Source organism: Lobosporangium transversale (genome assembly GCF_002105155.1).
Source record: "Lobosporangium transversale strain NRRL 3116 chromosome Unknown BCR41scaffold_15, whole genome shotgun sequence".
NCBI lineage: Eukaryota > Fungi > Mortierellomycota > Mortierellomycetes > Mortierellales > Mortierellaceae > Lobosporangium > Lobosporangium transversale.
This window is the reverse complement of record NW_019028993.1, coordinates 31,496-50,751: the sequence shown is the minus strand read 5'-3', so window position 1 is coordinate 50,751 and position 19,256 is coordinate 31,496. Positions and strand designations below refer to the sequence as shown.

At 41.2% G+C, this 19,256-nt stretch overlaps 5 protein-coding genes across 5 annotated transcripts; 1 reads left to right on the top strand and 4 right to left on the bottom strand.

Moving 5' to 3' along the window:
• Positions 1–351: 351 nt before the first annotated feature.
• On the bottom strand, positions 352–5,283 carry BCR41DRAFT_395457 (hypothetical protein; the record flags this gene model as incomplete). The annotated part of the gene is made up of 4 exons (XM_022028734.1): positions 352–925; positions 1,481–2,453; positions 2,565–3,053; positions 3,666–5,283. 4 exons carry the CDS (start codon positions 5,281–5,283, stop codon positions 352–354), a joined length of 3,654 nt encoding a protein of 1,217 aa, XP_021882014.1.
• Positions 5,284–5,889: 606 nt separating this feature from the next.
• On the bottom strand, positions 5,890–6,834 carry BCR41DRAFT_335493 (hypothetical protein; the record flags this gene model as incomplete). The annotated part of the gene is made up of 1 exon (XM_022021986.1): positions 5,890–6,834. Exon 1 carries the CDS (start codon positions 6,769–6,771, stop codon positions 5,890–5,892), a length of 882 nt encoding a protein of 293 aa, XP_021882013.1. The 5' UTR covers positions 6,772–6,834.
• A 148-nt stretch (positions 6,835–6,982) lies between these two features.
• BCR41DRAFT_421486 (WD40-repeat-containing domain protein) lies at positions 6,983–8,854 on the top strand (the record flags this gene model as incomplete). Its single annotated transcript, XM_022030032.1, has 3 exons — positions 6,983–7,485; positions 7,650–8,150; positions 8,288–8,854. Exons 1-3 carry the CDS (start codon positions 7,033–7,035, stop codon positions 8,852–8,854), a joined length of 1,521 nt encoding a protein of 506 aa, XP_021882012.1. The 5' UTR covers positions 6,983–7,032.
• A 5,474-nt stretch (positions 8,855–14,328) lies between these two features.
• On the bottom strand, positions 14,329–15,733 carry BCR41DRAFT_385903 (hypothetical protein; the record flags this gene model as incomplete). The annotated part of the gene is made up of 3 exons (XM_022027730.1): positions 14,329–14,561; positions 14,839–15,029; positions 15,716–15,733. 3 exons carry the CDS (start codon positions 15,731–15,733, stop codon positions 14,399–14,401), a joined length of 372 nt encoding a protein of 123 aa, XP_021882011.1. The 3' UTR covers positions 14,329–14,398.
• Positions 15,734–16,492: 759 nt separating this feature from the next.
• BCR41DRAFT_421484 (C2 domain-containing protein) lies at positions 16,493–18,034 on the bottom strand. The gene is made up of 2 exons (XM_022030031.1): positions 17,721–18,034; positions 16,493–17,602 (listed from the first exon to the last, which is right to left on the bottom strand). The coding sequence occupies exons 1-2, from the start codon at positions 17,781–17,783 to the stop codon at positions 16,544–16,546; spliced, it is 1,122 nt and encodes a 373-aa protein (XP_021882010.1). The 5' UTR covers positions 17,784–18,034; the 3' UTR covers positions 16,493–16,543.
• Positions 18,035–19,256: the final 1,222 nt, after the last annotated feature.

Genomic DNA, 19,256 nt, shown 5'->3' with positions numbered 1-19,256 from the left:
GTGTTGGATGATTGGCACTGCCTACCCTGTCATCAAATGAATGATTTCACGGAGAGCTTTGACCTCCTTATCATCGAGTAGGTTTCACCATAACTCCTTTGCTTTCGACTTCGCCTTCCTTTTCTCCGAGGAGTCCATATGATGGAAATTGCAAGAAATTGCTTCTGAGTAATGTAGCACTCCATTTGCCATCTTGTACTGTGAGTAATGTTCCTCGACAGCAACTTGGGACGCTTGTCTGCCTGCTTTTGCCCTAAGCCAGGCATTGCCGCGCCATTGCTCCTGAAAAAAAGATGAAATCTTTGGGCGGACTCGCTTTGCGACAAAGGCTTATTGATGCGAAGCTAGATCTTATGTGAGGCGCATGCTAACTAGAGTATCGAAATAGGGGTTGATCATTTCAAAGGCTGCTCTGAAGTTCGTCAAATTAATTGTATTGGACATCACTTCGTTGAAGGCTATGAGTAGTAAAAGCACTTTTTCGTATGCTTCTTGTTCATGAGGGAGCAACTTCTTGAGTCTCTCATCAACAATCTCATTTCGTGTGATGTCGAGCCTTGTCTTTATTGTTGGGGGAAGCATGTCAACTTCTTTCGGATCGGGTAGTGGCACGATACTTTTAACCCTGCTCTGATAACTGCGGAATTCTTGGAGAGCACTATATAAATTCCCATGGAGCTGGATTAGATGAACAGATCTTGAATATCCACTCCCGGATTCCTTGTATGAAATGTCACGGATTTCTTCATCTTTCAGGACCTGACACTGGAACTCTTCCTTGCTTGATTTGAAAAAATGACCAATCACGCTGTTCTTGCGAAGGGTTTTTTGATTTGGGATTAGCGCTAATACTCTTTGAGAGGGAGGAGTGTCGGCACACTGTTCTGGCGTTGGAATAGTACCAAAATCCAGTAACTCATACAAACTATACCATCAATTTTGAAGCACGATAACTAGCCCTCAACTCTCTCCACCGATCGGCCAATGCTTCAGCGCTAATGCCACGTGTAAAGTCAAGAGAGGGACCTTGAACGCGTAATTTTAATATTGCGATGCATCACCAGTTTAGGGAGAATCGGTTCTATTTGCTGGGAGCCTTTCTGGAGCTGCATATACAAAACTGATATGTGTTTCAATGTTCATTGCCATTATCCATTTTGTAGCTATATATATTCAATTTTTTATTATACCGAAAAATATAATCCGCACGCTTCAATCATAAACCAACACTGCTTGTCTCAAAAATCGCAGCTGCATCGCTTTCAGGTTAGATCACTGAGGTATTATTTATTATTTATTGTTTATTATTTATATAATATAAGGGTATTATACAGATATTCATTAGCTAGTATATCAAAGAAGAAGAAAAAAACAGATCAATCAAGGAAGTGTGTATGAAGTATGGGAGTAAGATAGGCTGGGCCTGTCCGCATGCAGTTCTAGGACTTCCACACGAGGTAAGACCCTTTGATCTTCAAACTTGAGAGGCTTAAAGCTTGACCGCACCAATTTTGGTCCTCGGGCCTCATATTGGGTTTCTATCTTGGTGGATATGATCTTGTGCAGAGATCGTGTGTAATGGTAATCCAACTTCCATTCAACAATACCCCAGAGAACGATGCAAGCACCAGTGATAACACCTACAAGCCATATCAACCAGGTTGGCACCTCGTTTCCCCGCTCCAGAGCCTTGATATCGTACAATACATAGAGAGAGCTGCTAACCCAGTCTGGAATGAAGCTATAGCCGAGTCGTGCCATGTAGATAGTGATAGAAATTGTTGAGTATCGTAAACCGGATATGGAGATCCGCATAGGGAAACCTTCGACAGCTTTAGGGAAATGCTCGAATATCGCCATATTTGAAAACTCTTGGTGCCTTGGAAATGATGCATTGAAGGTATTCGAAATAACGGGGTCAATCTTCGGTGCCCTTGCCAATATTGTGCTAAAAATGTTATAGGAGCAACGTATAGACCGAGAACTCGGAGAGACACTCACAGCACATGCGAGTACATTGACTGAAAATTCATCCGACTGAATTTCTGCTAGAAGAGTCGAGTTCGTTGTAAAACTTGGGTTGTTGAGATTGGATTCCATAGCCTGAAGCATCTCGTCATACTCGATAAAGACTGATGAAGCAATGTCGCGAAACGTTTCCAGTTTCATTGATTGAAAGTAGACTGAAGAAAATGACACCACTCCTACTTCGCCACGCCCTGTCACGCACTTTGTGGTCCTGGTCCTTGGAATATTGATCATACCATCTTTAATGGTTTGCTCAAACGGAGGATATAAATCAGGAATGGCACATAGCATGCCTTTATAGTCGATTTGCGGCAAAGCGTGAGTATTGAGGACTGAGATTTCGCCTTGGAAAGGAACTGCCATTCTCCATCGGTTATCAGAGAGAGTAGTAACCATTGCTTTTGATTGGGCTAGCGCCTTCTGGCCTAGGAAATTTATCATTACCAGCATGCAACCATCGCGCTTTAAATGACCGTAATCCGCACCCAAGACAAAAAGGTTTATTCGATCACATTTCGTCTGGTATTCTGTTATACGTGGTTGATACAGATGTCCATCCTCAGCATTGGCGATGTTCTTTGTGTCGCTTAGAGCACGAGATAATACTTCGGTAACGTTGTCTCCATACTGAATTGGAAATTTCCAGTCACTAAAATGCTTGTAATCACCGACTGGAGCGAATTGAGGAGTACGGATGTAGCGAGCTGTGATATCGATTGGTTTAGATGCGCGTCGAATGAACCAAGCGGCTCCAGTACCGGCAAAGCCAATAGGGAAACTCACGAAAAGTGTGATTGCCAGCACAATTAAGGTCGTACGTGGTGCATTCCGGCGTGAGTTTATTAACGCCATTAGCATTTCCCTATAACCGCCTTGGCGACTCCAGTTGACACTGCTAGCATATTCATTTCCGAATCTTGAGTAGATGGCAAGAATGGCTCCTAGAGTACCGATGAGGACGAATTGGAAAATGGCCAAGAAAAGATTGATATAGAATTCATGAACAGTAAGGAACATGGTGATGGCTAGTGAAGTAGGAAAGAAAAAAAAAAAAAAAAAAAAAAAAAAGAGGAGTTTTGGTACCTTAAATATACTTTGGAGAAAGTGTGTTTGTTAGTTTAAATCTGAAACTTGCTCAGAAAATTGCTTACACATTCTTCACACATCACACTTTCGCCTCTTTAAAAAAATAGACAAACAAACAAATAAACAATCCTTGAGACAAGAAGTGTTAGAAGTGCTCATCGATTCATGTTGAGTCTATCTGAAATACCGGTTTGACCACTATGAAAACTGCCGAAGATCGTTGGGATGAATTCAGGATATAGGCGGAAGCTTCCTCTTAAAAAAAGCTGTATGAAAGAATGTTAGGTGCCTGCAAATATAACTATAAAGTGTCACATGTACTCCATATTTGAAAGGATGCAATGAAGTTATATATTTTGAAATGCTTTTATTTTCCAACGAGATTTGGTGTCACGATGCAGCTGGCTAGGAATGAAGAGAGGAATGGAAGGAACGACAGGTTGGGAATGAACAAAGGGATGATGTGAAGGATCAGGAACATTGCATCTATTGATTTCGTTTGTTTATTAAAGGGCTTTGTGATGCATTAGATACTCTATCAAGTTGATCACAGCTTTCCAGGATTGGGACACCCTCAAGGCTTGTTTCACTGACGTTGAATCGCATTAATAGAGGAGCTCTGCCATGTACTTGATCTTCCATTTCAATCGCAACGTTTTTGTAAAGCGAGCTAGTATAGACTGTGTCCAACTTGATTTCCGTCCAGACCCACAGAATGAAGAGAATGCATACACTTGTGATAACACAACCGAATAGCCAATCCGGTACTTCATAACCTTCAATCATATCCGACATGTCGTACTGGATGTACATCCGCGAAGCTTCCCAGTCATGGTAGAAGTTTTGGCCCAAAGATGATAGGTATTGAGAAGCCTCTAAAGTCGCAATCCTTAGAGCGGAGAGAGGTATAGGCACAAGTGTATTGTTGACAATACTTGGAGAATGACTAATGAGGATGTTGGTTGTAGACTCTTCTGGAAGTTTAGACAGTGGTCTGTTCCCACGAGCTTTGGCAATCTCAGCATTTGGAACTTGTGGTTTGAGTACGACAGCATCAAAGATAAGATAGGTACACTTCCAAGTTGTTGATTTGGGAGGTGATACTTGGCCCCAGTAGCATATTAAAGTATAAACCGTGGAGTCGACAATTTGAACTTCTACAAGTAATTGTTGGGAGGTTGTGAGGGTTGGATTGCTGGCATGCGCCTCCATGGCCCGAAACATATCATTGTATTCTCCAAATATTTTAGTCGACACTTGGCGAAATTTCTGTGTTGTTCGAGCTGAAAACTCGGTGGAGGTGACTGTTACAATCGAAATATCGCCTGTCTGATGGATACATTTGAGGGCCGATGTCGCCGGTAAATTATCCATGCTATTGCTGGCCGCTGAACCGTGATAGGTATTTGGGTTGGAAACTATACAAGTCTGATTTTTATACTCTTGAATTACTATCCAATTGATCCTATGCAATTGTTCAGGCGATGTCTTGATCGGTACGCTTATACTCCATTGATCACTGGATCGCTTAACGATGTTGACGTTGGTATTATTTCGGACTGAGTTGATGATAGGAGCCATGAGATACACCGTCGAGCAGCTGCCATTTGTTAAGGTCGTATTATAATCCATGTCATAGTGCACATTCAGGTCAAGTTGTTTGCATGACTCTTCATAAGATGAAATCGTAGGTTCATATAGCCGTCCCGGAACCGCAGATGGAATCCTTTTGTGATCACCCAGCATTTGCTTCATGGTTTCTACAATACTTGTTCCAGCTCGCATGGATGTGGACCATCCAGAGAAGGTAGTCCAAGGAACACTAATGATGTGCTGTGGTGTACTAATGACAGACGTCGAGATGAATCTGGGTTCTTGCGATCGCTTGACAAAAGCCCAGACAGCCTTGTCAGCTAAACTGACGAGTAAAGCCATGATGAAAGCAACGACCATAGCAATCTTTGCTCGAATTGGGATTCTTTTGGGAAAATGAAGAAGCAAAGAGGACATCTCAAAGTAACCGCCTTGACGGACCCATCTGATGCTGTTGGCATATTCACCTCCAAACCTCGAGTAGATTCCCAAAATGGCACCGAATCCTCCAACGATAACAATCTGACATAGGGATAAGATGGCCTTCAAGGCAAGGAAGGACAAAGGAATGAACATGACGGGAGACAAAGAACGTACAGTTGTAAAAAAAAAAAAAAAAAAAAAAAAAAGGTTATAAGAGTCTTCAAATTTTCTGAAACCTTGCCCCTGACAAAGCTACCACTGAAATGCAAGCTCACAAATTTTTTTAGTCCAAATTCGATGCACAGCACTGTTGTTTAAATGTTTTAATCTCCTTTTGTGCAACGATGGATGTCTGAGATGCCCTTTCACCCTAAAAAGATGCAGCATTACTTCATAGTGGGAATATGTAAACAATTTCACAGGGAGTTTAGAACTGGTTATATACCTTTTGTCGCACGGCGTGGCATGTGCCTCGCACACGCATTGTCTGTTTCAGATTGCTTGGATCCATTGCGAAACAAGGATAAAAAAATATGATCTGCAAAAAGCAAACAAGCTTATAAAGCAACATTGATATTACATGTCATCAATATCAGCATTCTCCCTATTCTCCAAAATATAAAAACATAAAGGGGCATTTAGACTGTTGACTTGATTGACCATTAAAAACAAACTAGTTCACAAGTCTTAATTATTATTTCTATTATTTCTATTATTATTGCTCTTATTATCTGGTCGAATAAAACGCTCTGTATTTATTCATTGCTTAATAAACTTTGCCTGCAAGAACCGTCTGTCTATACTAATATCCATGGCTCGGTTGATGGTTTCTCTATGAACGTATTCACATTCAACCGTCGTAAATCCTTCCTTTTCAAAGAGCTCACGGATTTGTTCAGTCGAAAAGAAGAGGGAAAGAGTACCGTCCTGACGGACATAGAGATTTGTATCCAACATATGTCCTGGATTGGAGCTGAATTTCACCTGTGCTGCATCATAGACTGCATAATCTCTAAAGCATAACATCCCACCGGGTTTCATGACTTGTTTAATATTCCTGACAGCCGCTTCTAATTTTTCTGCTGGGATAGCTGATAATACAAAGATAGAGGAGACTACGTCCAAGGAGTTGGCCGGGATAGTGTCTACTAATGCATCCGTCGTCAAGTCACAGACAAATGCTGAACACCGTCCCTGTTTATAATCGTCATGCTGTTTCACCAGTTCAATAGCATGAGGTGCAAAGTCACATGCATACATGAACAGATTGGGGTTTCTCTCCAGGACTGGGAAGATAAAGTTACCAACACCACAGCCGACTTCAAGACATTGTAGCTTTGCTGGGTGACCGTCTGGGTCCATAGTTTTGAAGATTGTAAATTCACGCTCGATCCAATGACGGTCCTTATAGAACCGGGTCTCATTCCGTTTGTAGAACCGGTCCCAATTTTTGGCAGCCTCCTTCTTGTATTTATTGACCCAGAAAGGTTTGATAGCCTGGTCTTTTTCGATCACTTGTCGAGCATATTCTAGCTTCTCTGGTGGGATCACCGAGGGCTCAAGAGGCTTTAAAAGCTTTTCCTGTCGTGCCTCGATTGGTGACTGCTCCTTTGTAGGTTGAGATGATGATAGTTCTGCCATAGGATAGTATATATTTATCTCAAGAAGGGTATAAAAGAAGCTGTAGTTTTGGGAGAAATGAAAATTCTAAAGTAAAACAGAAAAAGAAAGAGATATACCATCTGTGGCTTTTTATTCGTGGAAATGAGATTTTTCAAAACAAAAGCATGACTGCCCTTTTTTTTTTTTTTTTTTTTTTTTTCTTTTTAAAAAAAGAGAAAAAAGCTTTGCTGTTCTCATTCCTCATTCACAAATTACTACATACACAACTTTAACGAGACAATGGACAAAACTAAGAAGCCATTGAAGAGCGCGTTAAAAAAAACAGTCGTGTCAACGACCGCCACAAAGCCTAATGTGAAAACAGCGGGTGTAAAACGCAAACACGCCTCTGCTGCCAACAACAACAACAACAACACCACCACCACCAAGAACAATCCCAAAAGTGGTCATGATAACAAACGTTCCAAAGTCCAGACCAATAGCAACAGCAATAAGCAGAGTACAGGGAACACATCAAAAGCACAGAATGGGGCAGGCAAGAAGAAGAACGTCAACACTTCAGCTTTTAATGCAAAAAAGAGCGCGCCTACACCTACACCGGTGAAGAAGCCTGTAATTAAAAAACCCAAGAAGGAAGAAGTCATTCCTGAAGGAGCAACCCTTGAGGATTTTAGAATTATCGCGGGAACCTATGAGAATATTCTCTATGGTATTGATGCTTATTGGAACGAGGTAAACAAAAAAAAAAAAAAAAAAAAAAAAAAAAAGCAATTCCATGCAAGTCGAAGAAGGGATTTTTTTTTTTTTTTTTCCCCCTCCGTTTCTTTTCCCTTTATTAAACATTATTATTATTACTTTTACTTTGCCACGGATGGTATTTCGGCGTACATGTATAGGATATGACATTGAGACTGTCGCCCATCTTCATCTTTGCAGCTCATATCGGATGTATCAAAGCATTAGCAATCGGCGGCCACTTTCTAGCATCTGGCAGTACGGATGAAAAGATTCAACTCTATGATCTAAAGCGCAGAAAGGAATTAGGGGCACTTCTTCAACATCAGGGCACGATCACGACACTTACATTCCACAATAAGACACATATGCTCTCTGGATCCGATGATGGGAAAATCTGTGTCTGGAGAACCAAGGATTGGGAATGTCTCAAGATTATGAAGGGTCATCAGGGATCTATTCATTCGATTGCTATCCATCCCACGGGCAAAATCGCTCTCAGTGTCTCGGCTGATAGATCAGTCCGACTCTGGAATCTGTTGTTGGGAAAACAGGCGAGCACGACAAGACTACAGGGAGAAGGCCTAAAAGTCGTATGGAGCCCTAGTGGCACAGGATATTCAATCATGTTTGATCAAGAAGTTGGCATTTATGATATGGCTGTACGTACTTGTAAAAAAAAGAAAAGAAAAGAAAATTGCTTTGTTTTGTTTTGTTTTGGATGTCGACTATAGCATTATATTTTTGACAACTAACCATTGTCGCCATGCTTGATTACCATTATGTGTTAATATAATAGACTGCAAAATGCGTCCGCACTATCAAGCCTCCAAGGAAGACTCGTCTGAATACCATGATTTACTACAAAGACGATTATTTGGTTGTTGGTTATGAGGATAAGATGATTCGCGTCTACAATACTGCCACAGGAGATCTTGTCAAGACCCTTGTGGGACATGCTAGCCGTGTCAAGGCTTTGGATTTGATCACAGTTCCATACACTCCAGAAGAGACCTCCAACAAGGAGTTTGTTGGTCGCCCAGAGACCAAGATGATGGATTTGTTGACGTCTGTTTCCACAGATGGGACGATTTTGGTATGGAATTTGGAAGATGTTGTCAGTCCTGCATCCACACCAGAGGAGAGCAACATGAAGACATTCATTGGAGAGCACAAGACAGATATGCGTGTAACTTGTCTTTCGGTCCAAAAGGGTATATGGAAGAATGTCGGTGTTGAGAGCGTGGGCACAGCAGGCGAGGAAGAAGAGGACGAAGACCAAATCGAGGCCGCAAAAGAAAGTGAAGAGGAAGAGGAAGAGGAAAAGAAGGATGAAGATGAGGATGATAGTGAAGATGATGAATAAAAAGATCAACGATCACTATATTTGATCCATTGTTCTGTTGCTCCCTTGAACTATTTTTATTTTTCTGAATCAAGGCGAATGCATTAGCACGCACAAATAGCTTATTATTATTATAATTATATCTCGATTAGGGTGTCAATCATCTTGAAGGATAGTGAACAGTTATAGTTATTTCATTATTTAATATTTATTGGCAGTTGCCACATTGATGCATTCTCTTTTGCCATTGTTCTCCACTTTTTTTTTTTTTATCGAGATTTCAAAACCCCACCTTTTGGATTTTTTATTCTTTGCCAATAACTAACAGAACGTAAAAAAATAAACCAAAGCCATTTTCAGTCAAAAATCACCCCTCCTTTTGTGGAGGGGTTGGAATACTCGTTGGACTATCTCATCAAATGATAACAAGGATTCTGGGAACTCCCTTTCCTATCGACTTTTCGCCCATCATTGCCTCTTTAACTTCTTCAACTCAACATCCGTTTCTTTTTTTTTTTCCCCTCTCGAATTTTGACTATGGCTGCCTCCAGAGCATTCGGATTCTCTCGATTTCAGAAAGAAGCAGCGCTTAAAGAATCAGCGTATACGGCGATACAAGGGCAAGTTCCTCAAGAGAGTGAAGCATAGTTTTCGCAATCAGCACAAGCACAAGTTAGTGCTGGCGTCACTGTTGTCGCCTGCTCTGACAGGGCCAGCCATGATAACAATGGATCCATATCTTTGACTCAAGATCCAGAGTGACAAACTTGTCTTAAAGTCATTTCGCCTCCCTACATCGATTTCTCTCTTTAGTCTTTCCTCCTCCACTTCCCTGGCTTCGTCCTTCTCTCTTTTTTTGTTTGATTTCATTATGCCATCTTCTTTGGCTTCATTCTTTTCTTCTCCTTCATTGGTCTCATTAGCGGTCATCGTGACCTCTATCAAGACCTGAGGCCAGCACCAATACTGCCCCCCCTCCCCTCCCCCAAGGACAAGACGCCGGTAATCGCAAGGACCAGACCAGAGACCTGGATGTATGGCCTCCGAAGCTGCCGCTTTTACCCGTCCTCTATGCTTTTCGATAGTATTTGACTTTATGAACCAGATCCATCGATTCCGGCATGACCACTACACCTCATGGTCTAGTTGATCTAGTAGTGGCGATTGAAAATTGGTGATCGGTATGATTGCTGATATCGTCTCCATCATCACTATCATCGCCATTACTATCCTCAACGCTTAGGTTTGCACCTAGGTCGTACCCGACTTTTCGGCCTCGTCATCGGCCTTTTTCACCGGCTTAGTCCTCTTAGTTGTCAAAGTACAACCACCTCGCCGTTTTTATGGTCTCGTCGTCGTAGAGGCTTTCCAGCTCTTCTTCTTCCTCCCTCGGCGATAGACCTTTTCCTCCATCTACTTCTTTATTTTTTTTTTTTTTTTGTCTCTTCTCTTTCTGTTGTTGTTTGAGCCCTGGTATGCCCCGCATGGACAAGATTCTCGGGCTTGATATGGGCGAGGCTAAAAAAAGTCACTCATGAACGCAAGCTCACTGAGACTTTAGTTGTTGACGGCTATGGGTTATGATTGAGTCGATATTGATAAAGTGAACGTGGCATCACGGTTGATGAGCACCTTGACCCTGCTGTGTCGCTGCTGTTTTCCCCTCGCCCCAGCCCCTTCCCTTCCCTACCACCGTCTCTTCCTCTGCCATCATCTTCTTCGCCATCATCTCTTCTCTAACAACGCATGCTGCTGTTCCAGGGCCAAAGTCCGAGCTTAGCTAAATAGCTTTCTTAGTTGGGGACTAGCGCGGTTTGCCCATTATTATTCCGCTAAACCAAGGGCCATCTTCACCAACGACGGGTTGTGGTTGATGTTTTGAGAGAAATCAGTCATACGGTTATTCTCTCCTGACTGTAGCAATACTGGTATATTACCCTTGTCTGGTCCGAGGTCGACACCGATATTGGTCGAAGGCATTGCTTAGGTGGCAGGTCATAACGGAGGCGTGCCAGGGCCGTAATGAGACATGCCAGAGCCGTAAGAGGGACATGCCAAGGCGAGGTTGGTGAGCGTGAGCAATTTTGTCATTTGAAGCTTGACGTTAGGCGCGGTCGAATGGGGTCAAGACCCTCTTATTCTTCGGCAATAGATGCATGTGGGCTTTTTGGTTATATACACCATCGCCTTCTTGCGGGCGAGTGGGCGGGCGGGTAGAGGAACGGACGGCTGAACCATCGTCTCTTTTGAGCCAGGCTGTAGGAGCTTGACTGCTTTGTAGCGGTGGGAATTGACCACGCCTTGAGTAAGAGTAGCGCCACCACTATCGAGACGCCAGCAGGGCTCCTATTCGATAATCGAATAAAATTCGAATGCACTGTAAAAAAAAAAAAAAAAAAAAAATTATATGCATTCGAATTTCATTCGATTATCGAATAGGAGCACTGGACGCCAGCATTGCTGGTGTTGCTGAGATTGCTTAGCCGTCATCTTCAGCTACTAGGCCAAGTCCCCTTTATTTCAACTTTTTGGTCAGAGCTGATAGCAGCGTCCAAGGAGGAAGCTTGCGGATCGAGAGCGGAAATGCCAGCAACAGCCCTCTGGTCATAGTAGCCATAACAACAGGAAGTTGTTGCTGTCGCTGTAGCTTCTTGAGACTAGTAGCGGGGCCTCAGCAGCGGGGACGGCCGGGTTTGGTTTGGTTTGAGTTTGTGGTCTTGAGGACATATTTACTCGTCAGGACTTCGTCCACAACGATGATGTTGGTCAAGATGACAGCTATCAACTCCTCCACCCCATGAATCTTGCTGGAGGACAGGCGATAGATAATGGGAAGAAGAAGTTTTGCTCTAAAGTTTACGTAAGGTGAGGTAGAGCTTACTAGGAAACTCTGGATGTAGTTCTGAAGTCTGAACACCTTTCGATCCTGAGGCTACTGACGAGGATGAAGGGGAGTGGAGGCGATGAAGGCGATGAAGGAAATGAAGAGGATGAAGAGGTAGTGATGGTGGTGTCGTCTGAGATGATAGTCTCCTATATGGATGGAGAATTGCAAAGTAGGATGTGTTTTCAGGCAAGACTGGGGGTGTAGTCGACTGAACCATGGCTTCGTTATTTGTAGCGGCTGTATAAGGAAGACATGGGCACCAGCACAAAGGATCCTGCTATTAAAAATGATAAGATCATACGATAGAAAAGAAATAGATTAGTAAATCAAAGTAAAGTATTTCAATTTCCTTCATTCAAAGAAAAAAGGGCGAGAGAGAAAGTTATACTCTAACATACCACTGGATCCAGAAAGCGTGGCCATGGTCCCTCTTCTCCGACTTGCACTTCATGCGTGTCTGGTTGACTAGTAGGGGTGGGTAGGTCGCTAAAACGCCGGAGGGGGTGGAGGCTGGGGGGCAAAGCATTGCTCTCCTCCGGTGCACGGCCGCACATAGAAAGGCAGGGCATGTACGCGTGCTAAAAGCACAGGAGCATATCCAAAAGAGAGAATGAGTGGTGGTGACTGGTATAGAAGAGAGTGAGGAGGGAAAAGGAGGGGAGGATGTTGATGCCTTTTATAGGCAAACGTGTCCTGCTTGGAAGGACTTTTTTTTTTTAAAAAAAAAAAAAAAAAAAAAAAAAAAAAAAAATTGAAGATGGTAGAACAACAGGATGCGCTCATATTGTCACTTCGTTGCTAATGAAGTCTTCTTTCCCATTTGTGTCCCCTTTTCCGTCAAAAGCTATTGCCTTTCCTCCTTTACAAATGTGAAAATATGTGGAAAAAAATGATTTTCTATTTTTGATTACTATTGTATACTCTCCTCTTCATGAAACAGCTAGGCTACTCCACGTCTTTCTTGCATCCAACATACATCGACATTCGCAAAAAGCACACTAAAGCAAACATTAATAATAATGTATATGTTTTTTTAAAAAAAAAAGAAAAAAGAAGGCAATAAAGCTATACACAATGGAGCTTGAAACGATACTTCGTAATAAAAGCTGGTGTGGTTTTTTCTCTCTTACTTTCGCCTTTATTTTATTTTTTTCTTTTCTTTAAAAAAGGCGGTTTAGAGAACGCGTTGCTGATTGGTGTAGGATAGCACACAGTGTGGTGTATAACAGCATTCAGCATAAAATGATCTAAAATATCTCACAATCTTTCCACATAAAATAAAAAAGGAAAGGAAAGGAAAGGAAAGAAAAGAAAAAAGAAAAGAAAAGAAAAGAGGAGAAAGAGAGTGTAAGAGAAAATATGAGAAAGAACGCGTAAAATTAGATCGACTTTCAGATAAAGAGCAAAGACACCAATTCTTCTCATAGGAGCCGAATAGTAAAAAAAAAATACTAAACAATCTAGCGGATCAAGGGCTTTGGTACGTTTTTTTGTTTTATTTTATATTTAGATGTATTTTTTTTTTTCCTTCAGTATCTAGTGACGCGTCTTCAAAATTAAGTGGACTTGTCATAATCATCATTATACATAAGGATTTTGGTCTATGTATTAAAAACCATACTATTGTCATTATTATTATGATCATCACCATCTGTTCTTCCAAGGAACATATTGACCTTCTCTGATATTGATCAAGATTAATTTATCCACAGCTTCAGCAATGACAACTTTATCTTAAAGAAGCAAAATCTTATATAAAAATAAAAATAACGACCGGCTAGATTTGATCCGCTATTACTATTCCTGTGACTGAATAAGCTCCGACCTCGTACGACACAAGAAACGTTGTCATCGCTTGCCATTCAGATGATTTTCCAATTCGAAGGGAGGGGGAGGCGTCTGATGGTGTTCAGGTTGTAGATATCCAGAAAGAAGTCTTTCTTGATATTATGGTACTATTCTCAATCGATGGGAAGGAAATGCAGACTATCCCCTAACATCCTGACACTGAGAAGAATAGCTCTGATCCATCTGAAACTACAAAGTAGATCTGAGTGTGTATGTGCGTTATGTACGTTCATGTATGTGAATGATCTTGACTCCTTGCATTATTTTTAAACTTTAACAAATGAATCCTTTTTGCTATTAGAAAAAGAAAAGAAAGAAAACAACAGAAAACCCTGGAAGCCTTGGACGTGATCATGATGGGGACTACACCAGATGCCGACGCGTTATAATGTTCCTATTAGAGCAAAAAGAAAGAAAAAAAAAATAATACATGGTGCTGATATCAAAAAGCCAAATGTAGAAATTATAGGAGAATGTGTGGTATATCCATAATGCAAAAACTGTTTTGTGAGCCATTCACAATCAATTTACATACTCGAGGCATCAGTTACAATTATGAAAGAAAAGGCATTTTTTACTTTAAATGTAAGTTTTTTTTGTTTTTGAATAATTTTATTTCCAACAAAAAAATAGTGGGTCGAAGCAAAAGATGCTGCGGGGGAATAATAAAGAGGATCCCAAGAAATTATTTGGTTGGAGAGAGTAGAAGGAGGGATTTTTTTTTTTTGTGTCTAAAGGAGAAAAATATTGATAAAAGGAAAAAAAAAAAAAAAAAAAACAAGAAACGGGAGACAGATTTTTTTTTGTTATGTGAATGTTGGAAGGTAATTTTACATGTCATCCATAGCACGGAGGGTCTCCTCGAGCTCTGCCTTGGCTTCACGGAGCTTGGTGGTAGCCTCCTCAAGCTTGGTCTCCAAGTTCTCGTTATCCTTCTCAAGAGTCTTTGTCTTGCGCTCAAGGTCCTCAACCTTCAACTCAAGCTCACGGAGCCTAAAGGAGAAAAAAGAAAAGAAATAGTTTTTGACATTAGTTGGATATTCTCATTGCCTGGTAAAGAAAGTGTTTTCCTCCTTATGATTTTGGGAAAAGGTACAGTGATGAGGCCTGCAGAAGAGCTTGTCCAAGCCTGTCTTGCCTGCCTGCTCATCAGTACTCATTTCCTTGACTTTGCAACAAAAAAAAAATTTCCTTTTTTATATATAGACAACATAGCCAAAGGATCCAAAGAAAGAAAGGAAAGAAATAGATGGAATAGAATAACACATACTTGGTCTTGGAGTCACTGCCACCGCTCTCGGCCTTCTCCAACTGAGCCTCGAGGAGTTGGATGCGGTTGTTGAGAGAGATAGCCTCCTGATCCTTAGCAGCGAGCTCATCCTTGAGGGAAGTGTTCAAACGCTCGGCTTCCTCAGCACGGACGATGGCGGCATCAGCCTCAGCGCGGACGGTGGCGAATTTCTAAAAGAAAAAAAAAAAAGAAAAGAAAAGAGAAAAAGTCAATTGTCAATATCATGTCTTTGGAACAAGGTCTTGGATGGACACAGGTGGGTAAAAGAAAATGTCGAATAACAATAAAAGAAAAAGAAAAAGAAAAAAAACTGGCTCCTCTCCCACGCAACAAGGGTGGTTAAGGAAGCAAGAAGGGACAAGGAAGTTCATCGTTGCAATCTAATCAAGTCCTGTCAGCTAATCTCATTTCTGTCTTTTTTTTTTTTTTATCATCTCATCGCCTGTCCATTGAGAATGTTACATGTTTATAATTATTATTTTTCTTTTTTTTCTATTGCGTTCCATGGGCAAGGATAAAAAATCGTGACGTTCCTGAGCAGTAACGGTTGTCTTTCTTTTGCACTTTGTTACTCCTGCAAAATATTATATAAACAATGACAACGACAAACACGCATGTTGCTGTATCCAGTTATCCTTCCTTCTCCCTTATCCTCGGTCTCCTGCACAACTACAGTAATATGCAGCTCAGACATGTACAGGAGGAGGGATTGTGAAAGAGATAAGAAAGAAGAGGAGAGAATAGAATGGCAACACAAAAAAAAAAAAGCAACGAGAGGATAGAAAGGAAAAGAAAAAAAGAGAACAAACTAGGGTAATAAAAAGAGGGAATAGTGGAATAGCCTGCAATAACTTACTTCCTTGAGCTTGTCCATTATGTTGTTTTGTAAAAGTGTAGAGATGAGATGATGATGAAAGAGAGAAGTGAAGATGTCAAAGAAAAGAGAAGAAAAAAAAAAAAAAAAAAAAAAAAAAAAGCAGGAAGAGCAAAGGCTATATATATAATCGTACATTTGCATTTGCTCTCTATTTTACTTTCATCTTTTTTTAAAACACTCAATGCTCTTTTGATGCGAGGGTCCAATGGCAAATCGCGTGAAATTGACCGACCTTCGGTGACGTTTTTAGACCCACTTACACAACTCCCTTCGAATGGTTTGAATGTCGGGTCTAGTGTATTTTACACAGTGAACCCCTTGAGGTAAAGATAATATATATCTGCATTAATATTATATATTTTATTAATCATCGGACCCCAGATCCCTGACTATCCAGTAAGCATCGACTTGGGAAGGGAGTAAGTCTATTGCTACTTTGATTATGTTTGTAGACTATTTCAGACGCTCTCCTTTATCTCTCTATCTTTTTTATTTCTCATTCCTCGTTTGCTGATGGTATTCATTGGAGCCAAAAAGGAGCCGAGCCATGTCATGCCATGCTTTTCTTGACTTTTTTCAGAGCAGAATACTTTTTTTTAATCTCCATTTTATTCAATAAAGCGAAGGATAGAAAGCAGACTAAAAAAGAAGTTTTATCCATTGTCAAGAAAAAGAAGTCGCCTTGCCTAACATGGATTTTTTTTTTTTTTTTTTTTTTTTTTTGATATGATACATGGCTGATTCAGGACAAGAGACAAAAAAAAAACTCTGGCCCATCAGCTTTCCACTCTCCTTTCCCTAGTTTATTTATTTAGAGTGCCAGAGAGAGTGTGCGGCAGAGGGAGTCCAATCAGGCTGGGAATTGTGGCCCTGCAAGCAGATGTACTTGCGTCCATCATACTTGACCTTGTCGCCAGGGGAGTAATAGTGACCGGAGGCCTGCCAGTGCTTGCCCTTCTTGTCCTTCTTGTCCTTCTTGTGAGAAGAGTCTGAATCAGAGTCAGATGATGAAGAGGAGTCACCGCCGTGATGCTTCTTCTTCTTATAATCACCATGGTGTCCACTGCTGCTCTGATGGCTGCTCTGATGCTGCTGATGCTGCTGATGCTGTTCATGACGCTGATATTCGGACTGGTGCTGAGAATGCTGTTGCTGTTGCTGTTGCTGTTGCTGTTGCTGCTGATGAATCTGTTGCTGTTGTTGCTCAAGACGGGCCTGCTGCTCTAGCTGTGTACGCTGGAAGGCGGCCCTCTCTTCTTCCAGACGCTTCTTCTCATTCTCAAACTTGCTATGCTCCAATTGGGCTTGACGCTCGGCCTCCTTGCGAGCCTCTTCCTCCTTTTTCTTATCGTCCATAAGCTTGTTGGCCAAGAGACCGGCTCCTACGGCCAAGAGTCCTCCGAAGGCAGCACCTCCAGCATCGGCAGCGGTTTCTCTGTTCTTTAGGGACTTGATGCGTTTGTGGTGGAGTTCAGAGATGTGAGAGGTGCCCTTGACGGGTGTAGAGGTCTGAATGGCCGGTTGGGTGTTTTGACCGGGAACATTGTGGGCAGTCAATGTAAGGTTGACCTCGCCCTGCTGCTTGCCATCGGGAGTAAAGAGATCAAAGACGCCATGCATTGTAGCACCAGGGGCATGAACGATTTGGTTGACGGGGATCGCTGCAAAGGCAATCACTGCATCGGCTGTGGTCTCTTCATCCATGAGCTCAATGAACAACTCGGGCTCACCAGCAAGAGAAACGGTAAAGGTCTGGTTCCAGGTAGCGGTCTTGCCAGCATCCTTGTGGACAAAGGTCTTTTGGAATGACTTTGGGTTGTTAAAGTCGAGACTGAACTGCAAGTAGGGGTCTTGCTTGCCAAAGGTCTAAAATCATTCAAAAGAAAAACCAAGGCGATTTTTTTTTTTATTTAATCAGGATTACCGTGGGAATGAATCTGAGGTGATAAAGAGCGAAAATTTGAATGATTGCTATAATTCTTACCTCAACATCCTTCAAGTTCTGAGCACCGTGGGCAACAATTACCAAAGTAGGACCTTGAGACATGTTTGTGAAGTAAATGGGAAAAAAAAGTATTGGTAAAGAAGGAAAGGAAGTAGTTTTGGGATTGAAGAAAAAAAAAAGTTGAAAGAAAAAGGAAAGTGGGTTTGGATGGAGGGTATTTATACATGGAAGTTTTTGTCACTTGACAAGGTCCTTGCGAAAAAGAGACACATTACCCAATTTTCTAAAAGGACAAGGAAGGAACAACGTTGATGCACATCATTCGGTCCAGTACTCAGGCAAAGAAGAGCAAAAGGACAAGCCGATCATGTAACAGTCCAAAGACAGGTCCATATGAGATATATTTTAAAGCATTCTAAAGCATTTTATACAATTGAATATAAAAGTTTCTAACACTTTTATTTATTTTTTTTTTACTTTTGGACTATTGTATGTACGTATGAATAGCCCATGATCTATTTACATGGAAAGAATCACGTACAAAATATATATATAATATATATATATCTATCATATCATATACATGTACAATTCCGTTTTATGGAAGTGATGACTTTATTAACAGACAGAACTCCATCGATTGAAAAATAAAATTAAATTTAGAATAATATACTCGCCTTATTCTACAAATATACTTCTGTCTAGTCTGTTGTCTGTTGTCTGAAGAGAAATACCCGGGCTGTAAAAAAAAAAAAAAAAAAAAAAAAAAAATGACGCGTTGCCCTCATTCGATTCGCATCCTTCCTGTCGGCTGATTTGTTCCTTGACTCCATACTGCCATTGTTGGGACACGTCTGTCAGCGAAAATATCTGTGAAAAAATAAAAAAAATAAAAAATAAAAAAAAGATCCATCGTACATGTAAAACTCCCGTCATTTTTCTTCATCACCATCAATCAGCTAAAAACTGGATTGATGTCAGCGACTGGTATTAGCCACTTCCTTAGCATAAAAAAAAAAAAAAAGAGAGAAAGAGATCTTGAACAGACAACGCATGAAAAACTACTCTCTTCCCTTAATCGTTTATCCTTTACCAATAAAATGCCTCTTGCTTTCCATGGGGGGTCCTTGCTTCCAATTTGCATTTGCGCATTGAGACACATGCGCATGATTTCATGTTATAATACATATAAACATATACATGCACTTGTCGTCGCTGTTGTACTATTGGTGCAAAGGACAAAGGACAAAGGACAAAAGTGGAAGAAAAGAAAAGAAAAAAAAAGTATGCAGGTAGAAAGCAGGTAGAAAGCAGGTCGAGGCCCACACTTACTTTTACTCTTCACACTTCTCTTTCCATGATGAATCCCTTTTCCTTGCATCTCGCATGAACTTGCCATTCCATTGATGCATTAATGGACACTGGAATAAAAAAAAAAAAAATCAAAGTCACACATTTAATAAGTAAGATGGACCGTGAGAGCAATTAGACGAGCCCCAATCTCACTCACCTGTCTTTCCGCCCTTCTTGTTATCCGGGTACCCCCTCTATAAAAGAAACAGAAAGCAAAGTTGT